At 36.0% G+C, this 16,208-nt stretch overlaps 1 protein-coding gene across 1 annotated transcript; it reads right to left on the reverse strand.

Annotated features, from left to right (window-relative positions):
- Window positions 1–3,045: 3,045 nt before the first annotated feature.
- Window positions 3,046–14,799, reverse strand: LOTGIDRAFT_159822 (hypothetical protein; the record flags this gene model as incomplete). The annotated part of the gene is made up of 3 exons (XM_009054530.1): window positions 3,046–3,197; window positions 13,639–14,043; window positions 14,748–14,799. 3 exons carry the CDS (start codon window positions 14,797–14,799, stop codon window positions 3,046–3,048), a joined length of 609 nt encoding a protein of 202 aa, XP_009052778.1.
- Between the last annotated feature and the right edge of the window lie 1,409 nt (window positions 14,800–16,208).

The following is a 16,208-nucleotide window of genomic DNA, read 5'->3' on the forward strand; positions in this document are numbered from 1 at the left end:
GTTTCTGAGACTAAAGTATGATTGGTCAAATAATTGGCGCACCTGTCCCTTTAAATTCATTCAAGTGCTGAATATAAGTTTACCCTAACTGCAGTATATATAGGTTTACCCTAGGGTAACTTACACTCATGGACGTCATACTGCAGTTATGGTATACTTATATCCTTATATTTAAAGGGGGGGGGGGGGGGGAGGGCATGACTGACTATTAATGAACGACTTTCAATCCGGGGATTCAGGGTGTCCTAAACCTATAGTGGACCATTATTAGTCGTAGCCATTGCAAAAGGTTTCCTCTTATGGAAGGTTACCGAGAGGTTGTAGAAAAAAGGGAAGAAAAACAGAATTGTTTTTTCTGTCGTTCAAAATTGTCTGCACAGAATATTATCTTTATACCCCCAGAATCAATTAAACAGTGTGTAATCTTGTATATAGTTTGTAGTTTAGTGGGACCTATTGAAAATTAGACTTTTGTTTAAATGGTGACCAAAAATAAAGTTATAATAGTACAATGGATAGAGATACAGGGGGGGTCGGGGTCGGTGTTGGGGTCGGGGTCGGGGTTGGGGTCGGGGTCGGGGTCGGTGTTCAGGGGAATTTGGCATCCTAGATAAATGGTTTGCACCTCAACTTATTTTTACCAAATTTAAAAATATGATTTTTATACGTTTTTTCCAAAAAATATTTATCAGAATGCACCAAATCAATTCAATTTTCGAAAATTTTCTTAGGAGAACACTGAGACACTCCAGGCTTGCCATCATAACGCCTCTACACAAAATTGCCGCAAGCTGAATTTTAAACCCCTCATTTTGTTAGGATAACCTATTTGTCCCTCCATTGGCGCCGACACTATTATAGCAATATAATTGTACTGATAATAATCTTCATGTATTCATTTGTCATCTTTTTCCATGTTAAATCACGAAATTCGACCATCTATAACTTTTTCCAGAAATCTCGTTGAATAATATGTCACATTTAAGCCTGTTCACGGAAAAAAAAGTACTAAAAATTCGTACAAGCAAGGCAATTCCGTTAATCAAAATCTCGTCCAAAGCATGGCAAAATCAAAAGTAAAAATATAATAGTCGAGGACTCCTCCAAAGAGAAGTACCATCAGGTGTTTCGAAAAGACTATCTAGACCAAAAATTAGTCAAAAATAGGCAAGCAAAAACTCAAAAGGCGGGAGAAAGAGGATTTCTAATATAAACATAGTATAAATATAACTACTGTATAAACATGATCTAATTACCAAACTTTTTAGCATTTTATTAGCCCAATCAGAGTTAAGATGAGTATAACGTAATACTCCATTGTACTCCTAGATAAGTGTTCACCCTGTTTATAGTATGATTATAAACTATTGGTAAAGTATAAACTTGATAGCCCAGAGTCAATACAGGTTCTTATTACCAAACCTGTGGACAAATCGATGAATACGATTGTTGCCATGGTAACGATAAGAATAAATATTGCAAATGTCATTTCTTATCGTTAGTCATTAGGATAAAGTACAATATTATTTGTAAAAATCCTTTCGACCTTATTCAGTATTCAAATTATATTGCCACGGCGATATTTCCTATCTTTCACACAACCACAAAGGATAATCAAAATAAAATCAAAGGATAAAAAATCAAAATCAAAATCAAATGGTAACAAAATAAATCAAAGGATAATCAAATTAAAATCAAAGGATAAAAAATCAAAATCAAAATCAAATGGTAACAAAATAAATCAAAGGATAATCAAATTAAAATTAAGGTGTAATCAAGGTTAACAAATCAATATCAAAGGACAATCTAATTTAAAAGGAAAAAACCCAAAGGATATTCAAATTTAAATCAAAGGATAATTGAATTAAATCAAAGGATAATTGAATCAAACCCTCCTTTCACTGGGAGAATCAAACCCTCCTTTCACTGGGAGAATAAAACCCTGCCTTCTCTGGGAGAATCAAACCCTGCCTTCTCTTGGGAGAATCAAACCCGCTCTTCTCTGGGAGAATCAAACCCTCTCTTCCCTGGGAGAATCAAACACTCCCTTCTCTTGGGAGAATCAAACCCTGCCTTCACTGGAAGAATCAAACCCTGCCTTCACTGGAAGAATCAAACCCTCTCTTTTCTGGGAGACTCAAACCCTTCTTTTCTGGGAGAATCAAACCCTCTCTTCTCTGGAAGAATCAAACCCTCTCTTCTCTGGAAGAATCAAACCCTCTCTTCTCTGGGAGAATCAAACCCCCCTTCACAGGGAGAATCAAACCCTCCCTTCTCTGGGAGAACCCAACCCCCCCCCCCTTTTCTGGGAGAATCAAACCCTCCCTTCACTGGGAGAACCAAATCCCCCCTTCTCTGGGAGAATCAAACTCTTCCTTCACTGGGAGAATCAAACCCTCCCTTTTCTGGGAGAATCAAACTCTCCCTTCCCTAGGAGAATTAAACCCTGTCTCCTCTGGAAGAATCACCCCTCCCCCCCCCCTCCCTCCTTATCTGGGAGAATCGACAAACCCTCCCTTTGTCTGGGAAAATCAAACCCTCCCTTCACTGGGAGAATCAAACCCTCCCTTCTCTTATCTGGAAAAATCAAGAAACCCTCCCTTGTCTGGAAGAATCAAACCCCCCCTTCACTGGGAGAATCAAACCCTCCCTTATCAGGGAGAATCAAGAAACCCTCCCTTCACTGGGAGAATCAAACCCTCCCTTATCAGGGAGAATCAACAAACCCTCCCCTACTCTGGGTTATCAATCCCTCTCTTCTCTAGGAGAATTAAACGCTATCTTCTCTGGGTGAATCAAACCATCCCTTCCTTAGGAGAATTAAACTCTCCCTACTCTGGGAGAATCAGAATCAGAATCATCACATCACTACCCCTTCCGAGCCGTAGCCCCTGACATTTTTATGATCATTTCGCAATCCTCACAAATGGGTTAAACAATTGAGTTTATTATTTATTGGAGTACATGGATACCAAATGTTTCTTCAAGAATTGACATGTTAGAAATGAAATATAAGTTATAAGTTAAAATGCAAGTTTGAAAGGTTTATGAATTATTAACCAAATTATTAGCTGGAAAAGATAACAATAATGATTTCAAACGACCCGACACTTGTCCTTCAGATAACATTTCAAAAACAGCATAGATTGTGAAGGAAATAGACATGTCATTCTCATTTATAAATTCACAATCAATTACTAGAAAATCAAAAAAAAAAAAACTGACAAATAAAAAGAAATGAAAAGGAGTATTAGGTCCTACAATATTCTACAGATTGAGATAGTGAAGACGCAGACGCCTTTCCCGCGCCCCTCCCCTAACACTGACTCGGATTTTGTAATTTAATTTTAATAAGATTGGATCAAAGCTCTTTCAAATAAAAGGACAATCAAATGATATTGAAATTTATGCCATTCATTGTCTGCAAATAATAGGTGAGAAAGTTTGTTTGAGATGGTTTACTGGTTTCAGTAAGTGTCTGTTTGAGAGCGTTTACTGGTTTCAGTTAGTGTCTGTTTGAGAAGGTTTACTGGTTTCAGTTAGTGTCTGTTTGAGAAGGTTTACTGGTTTCAGTAAGTGTCTGTTTGAGAAGGTTTACTGGTTTCAGTAAGTGTCTGTTTTAGAAGGTTTACTGGTTTCAGTTAGTGTCTGTTTGAGAAGGTTTACTGGTTTCAGTAAGTGTCTGTTTGAGAAGGTTTACTGGTTTCAGTAAGTGTCTGTTTGAGAAGGTTTACTGGTTTCAGTTAGTTAGTGTCTGTTTGAGAAGGTTTACTGGTTTCAGTTAGTGTCTGTTTGAGAAGGTTTACTGGTTTCAGTTAGTGTCTTTTTGAGAAGGTTTACTGGTTTCAGTTAGTGTCTGGGAATGTTTACTGGTTTCAGTTAGTGTCTTTTTGAGAAGGTTTACTGGTTTCAGTTAGTGTCTGGGAATGTTTACTGGTTTCAGCAAATGTCTAATTGTTTTTCGATCGGATTCATTCTAAGAGTTTTAATTTCTATTTTCTATTTATTACATTACTAAAGACGGACAACGCCAAGCAGTGGGAAATGAGGGAACAGCTTACTCTATCGTTTTTAGCCATGTCTACTTATCCTGGACGCTTATATCCAGTAGCACACAGGCACTTAGTATATGAAATAGTAGAATATATCAACGAATTAAAAAGGTTTAGATATTTGATCCTATGTTGACATTGCTGTTGAGCCATCATAAAATAATAATAAAAAAAAATAGCAACAAATAAAAACTGGCACAGACTAGCGCATCAGAGTGTCGACCATGAGGTCTGAATTGTTGTAGCAACGTAATATTTATATCGGTTGTCTTAGATAATTTTTACTATATTAGTGCAAGATCTCGTATAATTCTAATCAGTGTGATTGCCAAGTTTCGTCAATCAACTCAACATTGCAGGTAGGCTAAAATTATTTTCAGTGTTAAAACTGACGCTACTAGAATCAGTGTGGTATTGAAGGGAATTCACATCAAGTATAGAATTTAAAATTTCTGAAAAAGTTTTAATTTTGGACTGCAGAATCGGTGTGCTAATGTCGGACTAAGGCAATCTTAACTAAGGCCTTTTTCAATTATCTTTCATATTGAAATTTGAAATGCAATTTTTGGTTTGAAATTATCAAAAATCATAAATTTTAAATTTAAAAGGCACTTCCACCAATAATTATTCGACTTATATATTTAAAAAAAGAGGTAACCCAATTTTACTTTGTTCTAAAATAATTGAATTGGACATGTAGCAGTTGTAAATTTTATGTTCAGATAAAAATCCTATTTCGAACATTTTATGTATGTAAAAGCCTTTTAGGTACGCATAAAAAATAGTTTTTTTTTAATACATTTTGCCCAAGTCGAAATTTCGGATTCCACAGGTCGAAATTTTGAGTTCTAAATATAAAAGGACAACACAAGTCGTAATAGAAATTTAAATTTACATCCTTTTTTCTGCTCACAGTTGACTAATCAATAACTATAATAGACAACAGGTAAAGCTTTGTATGCAATGTTTATTGATCAATAGTTTTCTTGTGGAATACGAAATTTTGAATTGTGCAAAATACATTCAGAAAAATTAAATTACAATTTTCATATTTAGGTTTTCGTAAATACTAACTACAAATTTTCTTTCTTAAATTTTTAACGTTAATTATTGGTGAAAATTCGCAAAACTTATAGCTATCCAAATACGAAACGAAGCCACCAAATCTGGCCCTTAACTGTCTGTATACCACTATCATTCGGCAATCCTCGATAATTTCCGTAGTAAAGATGAATCTGTCTCGGTATTACCGAATCGGTAATGAATGGTGAATTTTGTGGTGTCTTCTTGGGCAAGATTCTTTACTTCCGGTATTGCAAATTATTTGTCAAGTGATAGTAATATTTCGACTCAAATATGGTCCATATATCAGAAGATAATACTGACACTAACTGAAAATATGAACACAATTTTATGGATAACAATTACTTTAATAAATAAATGATTGTTTGATAAAGACGAAAGTATCATCGTCGAAACGTCGCAAGTTATTTATTAAAGTAATTGGTATCCATAAAATTGTGTTCATATATTCATACCTCGATTACTAAATGCCATATAAGGAAGTGACTCTAACTGGTGTGTATTTAATGCTTTATTATCTGTTTACTCATGATAAATTTTGAATCAATATCCTACGTAGCTTTTGTGTTTATTGACTGTTGATTTCATTTGTTATGTTCTTATATAATCGTAAATCAAGAACGATGATTTTAAAATGGCAGATAAAATGTGTGATTTGACAAAAACTATTATTTTGCGTGTCCCGCAAGAATTTTCAGAAAATTATCACCTCAAATTTGGGGCTCGTAAATCTAATTATGTTATCAAGTCTAAAGACTTGACTTGACAGCCCAGCTGCTGTTTCTGTGTGACCGGGAATCCAATTGCTATTAGGCATATCTTGATGTATTTCAGACAAAGAATATAAAGATGGCAAAGGGAAGAGAGTTGTTCAAACACATTCTATTGTTGGCCATGATAGGTAAGATTGTTGGAGGCGACTATGTATGTCTCGTACGCGAAATAATATATTTTGAATCACTACCGCGACTTTTTGAATTTTCAAATCAAAGCCATTTCTAAGCCTTTAAACGTGATTTGAAGGCTTTGTTGAAATGTTATTACATTTTTAAATATTCGACTTGTTAAATCGAGATAGATATTCAAAATGGCTATGATCTACGTTCGTGTGTGTTACTTCAATGTAAGAACCATACATAGTTTCGTATGTGGTACAGTACTGGTGGTTCTATTTAGCATGTAATGACCTTGAAATCATCCATTCAGTTGCTAAATGAGAAGTAGATAAGTCATCTTTCCTCACTATTTCACATAGATCATTCTCTCTTACTATTTCAGCACAGTTGTAATTAAAAACTGTTAAATTGTGGGAAGGATCAGTGCTATTAGGTTTACCAGCTGGTAGACAAGATTCTTGAAAACCGAAGTTGTAGATCCTTGATGGAATTCCAAGCTTATTTGTCCTGGATCTAATGTGGACGAAACAACCAAACAGCTTTGTCTCCTAACTATAACAACTCCATGACATTGTCTTTTATCCTGATGACAACAGTTTATCTTTTAACTTATCTTTTGCAGCCCTGTGTTTTCATGGAGTTTCTGTGAATTCAGCAGCGACAGAAACACCTACAAGCAATGCTCCAGTCTCTGATACGAGTACTTCTCCAAGTTCCGAATCAAGCAGTGCTCCAGGCTCTAATACGAGTGATGCTACAGGCTCTGATACGAGTGATGCTACAGGCTCTGATACGAGTAATGCTACAGGCTCTGATACGAGTGATGCTACAGGCTCTGATACGAGTACTTCTCCAAGTTCCGAATCAAGCAGTGCTCCAGGCTCTGATACGAGTGATGCTACAGGCTCTGATACGAGTACTTCTTCAAGTTCTGAATCAAGCAATGCTCCGGGCTCTGATACAAGTGATGCTACAGGACCTGATACGAGTGATGTTACAAGCTCTGATACGAGTGATGAAAGTAATGCTACAGTAACTGGATCAACAGTAGAAAGTGCGTCTGAAAAAAATGGGTGCACTCTAATGTCGCTGTCGGCCATAACGTTAATTATAACCTTTTCTCTTCCGTTGTTTTTACACAAACTTCGATATTAATATCTGTCAGCCATTTTCTTTTGCCTTCTTCTGACTGAGGGTAAAGCAAAATGGACCCTCGCATCGGTTCTAATTTTTCTTTAAAATGGTGTTGGAATGTCTCAGGAACTATTCCATAGTATTGCAATTATTAGGGTATTAGGGTGTAACAATTTTGATCCACATTTTGTTTCATTGTTTATTTAAATTTTAAAGAATCTTTTATCGCTTAATGGCCTTTATCACCTATTGTGTTGATTGAACTCCTATCCTGGACGTGCACTATTAACATTGACCTACTTTTATGAACGACTTTCTTATTAAAGCAGATGCGAGGTTTTAAGACTAAACTAGTAGTCCGAGAATCGACCAATTTCAAATCCTCTTGACAAATGAGCTGTTGTAATCAAGATGAAGCGGTCGATCTTCGGACTATGATATCTGTGTTAATATATCAGGGATTGTTGCAGAGAACGTCCTCAGTTCGTTTTAACTTGATGATTTTAATGTTTACAATTTCCCATTGATGTTAATAAGTCAAAGGGGGAATACAGTTGTCTGTATATTGGACTGCTATATTCCTTATATGACTATTATCACGGTCATTCAGATTTCTTAAGTTGGTTTTTCTAGCAGCCTTCCCTGAATTTTTGACATTTTTCACAATGGGGGAAGAGGATAAAAGGACACTTGTAATGATTCTTCTCCCACTCGACTATTCTAAAACTGTACAGATGTGTGGACTTAACTTATCAATGCATTTTTATGTTTTAGTGTTTCTGGCTGACATTGAGCTCTATTAAATAGTACATCAATATCTAGATTGAGCTATATTAAATAGTACATCAATATCTAGATTGAGCTCTATTAAATAGTACATCAATATCTAGATTGAGCTCTATTAAATAGTACATCAATATCTAGATTGAGCTATATTAAATAGTACATCAATATCTAGATTGAGCTCTATTAAATAGTACATCAATATCTAGATTGAGCTCTATTAAATAGTACATCAATATCTAGATTGAGCTCTATTAAGTTTGTGTTTAATGATATTTATTATAGTGTTTCGTCCATTTTTAAAAGCTTCAATTGGTATCGAGAGTCGAGTTACACCTTTCCTGTAGGACGCTGTATTGGTATACAGTTGATATTTAGATAAAGGGAAGTAATTCGGGCTACGAACCACTATTAGCTGGTTGATACAGTATATTTTGTATATAATAGAAGTCTAACAAAGATTTGTTGAAATTCGACTTTAAGAAGCGTATGATTAAGGGAATATTGTAGAGATTTTCCGATGTGATTTGAACATTCTCATCCTGTTTTCTATTTATAGCCTTGATGAAACCGAGTCACTAACCACGTGACGAGGTGGATGTAGGCTTCAGTAAAAGGAGATACCTGTCTAAATTATATACTTACAGCAGATCGGGAATGTTTCAGCTGTCCAATAGTTTGGATTTTGAAAGAATGTGACCTTATCATGTGACAATATTAACCAATCACATTACTTGAAATAATACATTACCAGTTAGTTGTGATCTGAAAGCAACAATCTGAGTACTGAATGTATGACGTGAATATTAACAGTGACAAGCGGTTTTCGAATACTGTTACTTGGTTTTGTTGAAAACTTTTCTACGACATATTTTTCTAATTTAGAGAGCTGTAGACTTGCCTGATTAAAGCAGTAAGATTAGACATGGTGGTACCTAAACTATTAACATCGCCAAAACCATTTCGTTAAAAATATCAGCTGATTAGTCGAATTAAAACGAATTCATTTGCGTTAGCTACAAAATTATTCCATATACACCGTAGGCTCTTTGTTAAATATGCACATCGATGTATTCACTGACAGACTGATCATTTTGTATGCATTATTTGCTTCGGTTCCATAAACACCGCAACATTTTAGTGTCCAACTGGTCCATGAAGCTAGGTTGTCAATGATATTATATATTTTACAGATTGAGCTAACAGTGTATAAGGTTTTAAATCTTCTGTGATAAATATGATAATATATTATACAAGTTTGTTAATTAAAATATTTTTGTTATTGATTGATTTTATATCAAGGGTGTAGGATGTGTCACCGAAATCCCAGAAATGAAACGCATTATATTGATTATGCCGCACTGCTCTATGCATCTGTTTTGTCAAAAATCCAGAGATTTAAGGAATTGCAACAAATTAAGTTTCCTATGTTAATATTCAGCATGCTAGAAAGAAAGGAAAATGTCTTTATGTGACTTGTACAGGTCAAATAATACAGCGACTGATGAAAGGTCGACAATTCTAAACCTAAGATATATGGATATACTTCTTCTGTAAAATACGGTAAAGTACAGTACAGTAAAATGATAACGTTACCTGTATGTGTTCCGAAACGTAGTATGTAATAAATGCAGAAGTAGTATATCTATATATCTTAGTGTTTTATTGTAATCTTCCTACTTCTATATGTCTTATAAAAAATAATTCTAAACCTGTCGCACATTATAGCACGATAGTAGCGGTGATTAAGATCAACAAGCATCTTTCAAAGGTCAAATATAACAGCAAGTAGCTGGTCTTAGATGTCAATATATTCCGATGAAAGCGTACCATTTCGGACCATACGTCACGTGACCCAGTCTTGGAAAGGTGTAACGAGCAGAGTTGTGTTGGATACTTGTCCAGTAATTCATTTGCCATCTGTTTCCATTTTAAATCACGAAATTCAGCCTTCTATAACTATTTCCAGAAATCTCGTTGAAAACTTTTTAACATGTCACATAAAAGCCTGGCCAATGCTTAGTATCTGGACAAAAAATTAGTCAAAAATTGCCATGCAAAAACCTCAAAAGGGAGGGAGAAAGAGGATTTATGAAAATAACACGGACTACAATCATGAGCATACAATCATTCATTCTCTCATACAGAGCTGTCGTTCCTTGCAGTCGCATTACATGGAACAACGACTCTATGAGAGATTGACAATCATTGGCATAAAATGTTTTACTGGAGTCGGTCCTATATTGCAGAATTCGCTGATAGAGAGTTGTCGTTCCTTGAAGTCACATTCATAGAGAAAATACGCTACGGGGCTGACTTACGTCACTGAAGCCTCAGATTCACATGGAAAGGGACTACAAGGAAAGACAACTCTGTATGAGAGATCGATAATCAATCCGGGAATTGAGGATATAATAACCGAACCCTATAGTGCAGTTTAGTAAGTCGTGGTCATTGCAAAAAACGCTTCCTCTTATGGAAGGATACACGAGAGAAAAAATCTGGCTTGAACAGTTTTAATGGACCACTTATAACACCAGCATTATATTTCAACCGGTAGGAATCTGATATAGGATTAGTCTAGTATAATTCGAGTGTTTTCATAACACGGCGTTGATGAGAACTATTGCGTTTATTGTTCGTTTGTTTATTTACATGGTTACGGTTTTAAGTGCCGTGGGTTTCGAATCACGGAGTTAATATTAGATATGGGTCATCTTCACAATGTCAAGCTATTACGAAACTTCGTCGTATACCTTGACTGCAATAGCCACTGTTATTGTATTACGGAATGCAGTCATTTGATTGGATATTGGATTGTACCCCAGCGACAGAACCATCGACAGAAGGCTGTAAATATTGTTTACAGGGTCATCTTCAATATGTCAAGCTATTACGATCTTCGTCTTATACCTTGACTGCAATAGCCACTGTTATTGTATCACGGAATGCAGTCATTTGATTGGATATTGAATTGTACCCCAGCGACAGATGTAAGTATCGGCTGTAAGTATTGTTTACAGGGGGGTACCAAGACCTTGAAAATGAATCAAAACAATACAAAAACAAGATGCATCCTGGGAGCTATACATATCATTGTATAAAGAGATGGGCGAAGCTCTATGCTGGTAGCTATACATGTCAAGAGGCAATAACCCACATTAAACTGAGGTAGGGAATAAGAATTCCCTCCTTGACCTTCTGATTTTTGACAAAACAGATGCATAGAGCAGTGCGGCATAATCAATATAATGCGTTTCATTTCTGGGATTTCGGTGACACATCCTACACCCTTGATATAAAATCAATCAATAACAAAAATATATTTTAATTAACAAACTTGTATAATATATTATCACATTTATCACAGAAGATTTAAAACCTTATACACTGTTAGCTCAATCTGTAAAATATATAATATCATTGACAGGAATGACAAGAGACAGCATTGGAATAAAATTTCAAAATTTAAGTTCATATAGGCCTACCTGTTTGACACCCGCGATAGTGCCACCCACAAAAAAATAGAGCATTTAAGGCATGCAAATGGCCGTCTACCAGTGAATACATCGATATACATATTTAACAAAGAGCCTTCGGTGTATATGGAATAATAAACAGTTAACGCAAAATTCTTTTTAATTCGACTAGTCATTTCATATTCAGGCAAGTCTACAGCTCTGTCAAAATTAGAATTTTACATCGTGGAAAAGTGCCTACATCCACCTCGTCACGTGGTTAGTGACTCGGTTTCATCAAGGCTATAAATAGAAAACAGGATGAGAATGTTCAAATCACATCGGAAAATCTCTACAATATTCCCTTAATCATACGCTTCTTAAAGTCGAATTTCAACAAATCTTGGTTAGACTTCTATTATATACAAAATATACCGTATCAACCAGCTAATAGTGGTTCGTAGCCTGAATTACTTCCCTTTATCTAAATATCAGCTGTATACCAATACAGCGTCCTACAGGAAAGGTGTAACTCGACTCTCGATACCAATTGAAGCTTTTAAAAATGGGCGGAAAACTATTATCAATATCATTAAACACAAACATATTGATGTGCTGTTTAATAGAGCTCAATCTAGATATTGATGTGCTATTTAATAGAGCTCAATCTAGATATTGGTGTACTATTTAATAGAGCGCAATCTAGATATTGATGTACTACTTAATAGAGCTCAATCTAGATTTTGATGTGCTATTTAATAGAGCTCAATCTAGATATTGATGTGCTATTTAATAGAGCTCAATCTAGATATTGATGTACTATTTGATAGAGCTCAATCTAGATATTGATGTACTATTTAATAGAGCCCAATTTAGATATTGATGTACTATTTAATAGAGCTCAATCTAGAATTGATGTACTATTTAATAGAGCTCAATCTAGATATTGATGTGCTATTTAATAGAGCCCAATCTAGATATTGATGTACTATTTAATAGAGCTCAATCTAGATATTGATGTACTATTTAATATAGCTCAATCTAGATATTGATGTACTATTTGATAGAGCTCAATCTAGATATTGATGTGCTATTTAATAGAGCCCAATCTAGATATTGATGTACTATTTAATATAGCTCAATCTAGATATTGATGTACTATTTAATATAGCTCAATCTAGATATTGATGTACTATTTAATAGAGCTCAATGTCAGCCAGAAACACTAAAACATAAAAATACATTGATAAGTTAAGTCCACACATCTGTACAGTTTTAGAATAGTCGAGTGGGAGAAGAATCATTACAAGTGTCCTTTTATCCTCTTCCCCCATTGTGAAAAATGTCAAAAATTCAGGGATGGCTGCTAGAAAAACCAACTTAAGAAATCTGAATGACCGTGATAATAGTCATATAAGGAATATAGCAGTCCAATATACAGACAACTGTATTCCCCCTTTGACTTATTAACATCAATGAGAAATTGTAAACATTAAAATCATCAAGTTAAAACGAACTGAGGACGTTCTCTGCAACAATCCCTGATATTTGGACACAAAGATCGACCGCTTCATCCTGATGACAACAGCTCATTTGTCAAGAGGATTTGAAATTGGTCGATTCTCGGACTACTAGTTTAGTCTTAAAACCTCGCATCTGTTTATACTAATATCGGAGTTTGTGTAAAAATAATCAGAGAGAAACATGTAAATAACGTTATGGATTTGTTAGTTGTTGCACCGTTAGGTTTACTAGTTGTTGCATCGGTAGATTCGCTAGTTGTTGCATCGGTAAATTCACTAGTTGTTGCATCGGTAGATTCGCTAGTTGTTGCATCGGTAGTTTCACTGGTTGTTGCATCGGTAGATTCGCTAGTTGTTGCATCGGTAGATTCGCTAGTTGTTGCATCGGTAGATTCGCTAGTTGTTGCATCGGTAGATTCGCTAGTTGTTGCACCGTTAGGTTTACTAGTTGTTGCATCGGTAGATTCACTGGTTGTTGCATCGGTAGATTCACTGGCTGTTGCATCGGTAGATTCACTGGTTGTTGCATCGGTTGTTTCACTGGTTGTTGCATCGGTAGATTCACTGGTTGTTGCATCGGTAGTTTCACTGGTTGTTGCATCGGTAGATTCGCTAGTTGTTGCATCGGTAGATTCACTGGTTGTTGCATCGGTAGTTTCACTGGTTGTTGCATCGGTAGATTCGCTAGTTGTTGCATCGGTAGATTCACTGGTTGTTGCATCGGTAGATTCACTGGTTGTTGCATCGGTAGATTCATTGGTCGTTGCATCGGTAGTTTCACTGGTTGTTGCATCGGTAGATTCACTGGTTGTTGCATCGGTTGATTCACTGGTTGTTGCATCGGTAGATTCACTGGTTGTTGCATCGGTAGATTCACTGGTTGTTGCATCGGTAGATTCACTGGTTGTTGCATCGGTAGTTTCACTAGTTGTTGCGTCGGTAGATTCATTGGTCGTTGCATCGGTAGTTTCACTGGTTGTTGCATCGGTAGTTTCATTGGTCGTTGCATCGGTAGATTCACTGGTTATTGCATCGGTAGATTCATTGGTCGTTGCATTGGTAGTTTCACTGATTGTTGCATCGGTAGTTTCACTGGTTGTTGCATCGGTAGATGCTGCAAAAGATTAGTTAAATGGTTCAACAATGTATAATCATGGTACAGTCTACAAATTGTTGTTATCAGGACGACTGAGAATGCCATGTATTTTTTATGGTTTAAAAATATTTTAAGAATAGAATCAGGCAAAATAGACCCAAACTTGGTCAGTGGTGGCTGCACAACTTTAGATTGGATGCGATTTTTTGGAAAAAGGGCCATATCTTGCATTTCATGCAATTTTAGAAAGTATTCTTGAAAGGACACTACAGATTCGCGTGCTAATTAAGCAGTTGTGATGCCATCCACTCGAGACTGGGGTTACAAATAGGGGACAGACTGTCTCAGTGGGGGACGGGACGCGGGGGGACAACTGTCGAGACTGAATTCAAAATGCTGTGTAGATCACGTCATAGTCACTAGCCTCTTAGTGTCTAAGAGTGGTCTCACATGAAAATTTTCGAAAAATTGATTTGGTGTATTCTGATACATATGTTGTGGCAAAAATGTTTAAAAAGTCACAGACCTGTAGTGATCATGTTTTGAATTACGGAACCGTTACCCTTAGTGACCCCCCACCCCCTCCTTCGGGCCTTTAAAAGGTCTTATTTGGAAGTGAAAATTAAGCTCTGTAAATGCTAATCCTATCAGAAATCCGTTGGCTCAGACCTCTCATTTTTGGCCCAACCTTTAATTATTTTCCTGTACTCTTACAATCTTACCTATCATGGCCAACAATAGAATGTGTTTGAACATTTCTCTTCCCTTTGCCATCTTTATATTCTTGGTCTGAAATACATCAAGATAGACTTACAACCCAAATACAAACGATTCGAATCCGAAATAAAAAATAAGAGCTTGGCAACATATTGGTGTAAGCAATGAACTTTTCTCATCGAAACCTTACATCAATCAAACTTTCTCTTTAGTTATATACAATATATCAAATAACCAATATTAGGTAGGCCCCACACGACCCGCACGACTGTGGGGATGGGGGAGGGGGAAGACTGACTCAATGGGGGGACAATGTCGAGACTGATTCCAAAATGCGGCAACTCTGCCGAGGCGTCATATTCGCCAGCCTCTCGTAAGGCATCTGATAGGATTCTCCAAAGAAATTTGTCGAAATATTGAATTGATATGGTACATTCTGATACATATTTTGTGTCAAAACGTATTTTCAAATTTGTGTTTTGTTTTGCCACGGTTCTCACGTCAAGCTAGGGTGAACGAAAGTCGTTTCGTTACTTTCAATAAAGGTGCGTCCCTATGTGTGACGCTTTGCAGGCCGGAGCATTACGGCACGTTGAGTTGGAATTGATGTATTCCAATGCTGAAATCCATAGTTTCTACTTATGACCTAGGCCAGTGCTTCTATAGGAGAATATAGATCTGTCTCTTATAAAACCTTACACTAGACTTTCAATGTAATATATTTTCGCATGTACTTACGTTCGTGAATTCACGATTTCACGGTTATTTTGTGGTAAATTTTTAAATGTTTTTTTTCACCTGCAATCCCAATTAAAACTTTTTCATAAATTCTAAATCATATATTTGATGCGAATTCACTTCAATATCACGCCGATTAACTTGAAGAACGAGGGTAGCATCATTATCCATAAAAGTGACAAAGGCAGTTGTTGTGGCATACAGGATCGCGCTGACTATATTTTCGAGGTAGTTCTAAAAGACCCGTCGACCCGTCGCGGATGGCCCGTCGTCGGTCGCAGAAGGTCCGTCGCCCGTCGCCCGTCGAGGCAACCTTACAAACAGGTAACCAAGACTAATACATAGCCAAAAACGAATATTTGTTAATTTTTACCAAAACATCAATAAAAAGACAAATTTCTTGTAGGAAAATACAAAAAAAAATAATAGCTCTTATTCTATTGACAAAATACATATATATTTTGGGGATAAAGAAGACTTTTTTTTCATCAAGGAAAAAATATCTATTGAACATGTGACGCATCACGCTGAACCGACTCACTTCTTTAAAAAATCCGCAGCTTCATAGAATGATTTAAGCTAAATTAAAACATCTTTCTCAATAATAACAGTTTATTAATACTTAATTAGAGAAGTGATTTACTTTGAACAATCAAATCAATTCAATATGTTTTTAAAGTGACATTTTGTAATTATTATTTCATTGTTTATGTTTTGCTATAACTTCC

This window comes from Lottia gigantea, assembly GCF_000327385.1.
Source record: "Lottia gigantea unplaced genomic scaffold LOTGIsca_22, whole genome shotgun sequence".
Lineage (NCBI taxonomy): Eukaryota > Metazoa > Mollusca > Gastropoda > Lottiidae > Lottia > Lottia gigantea.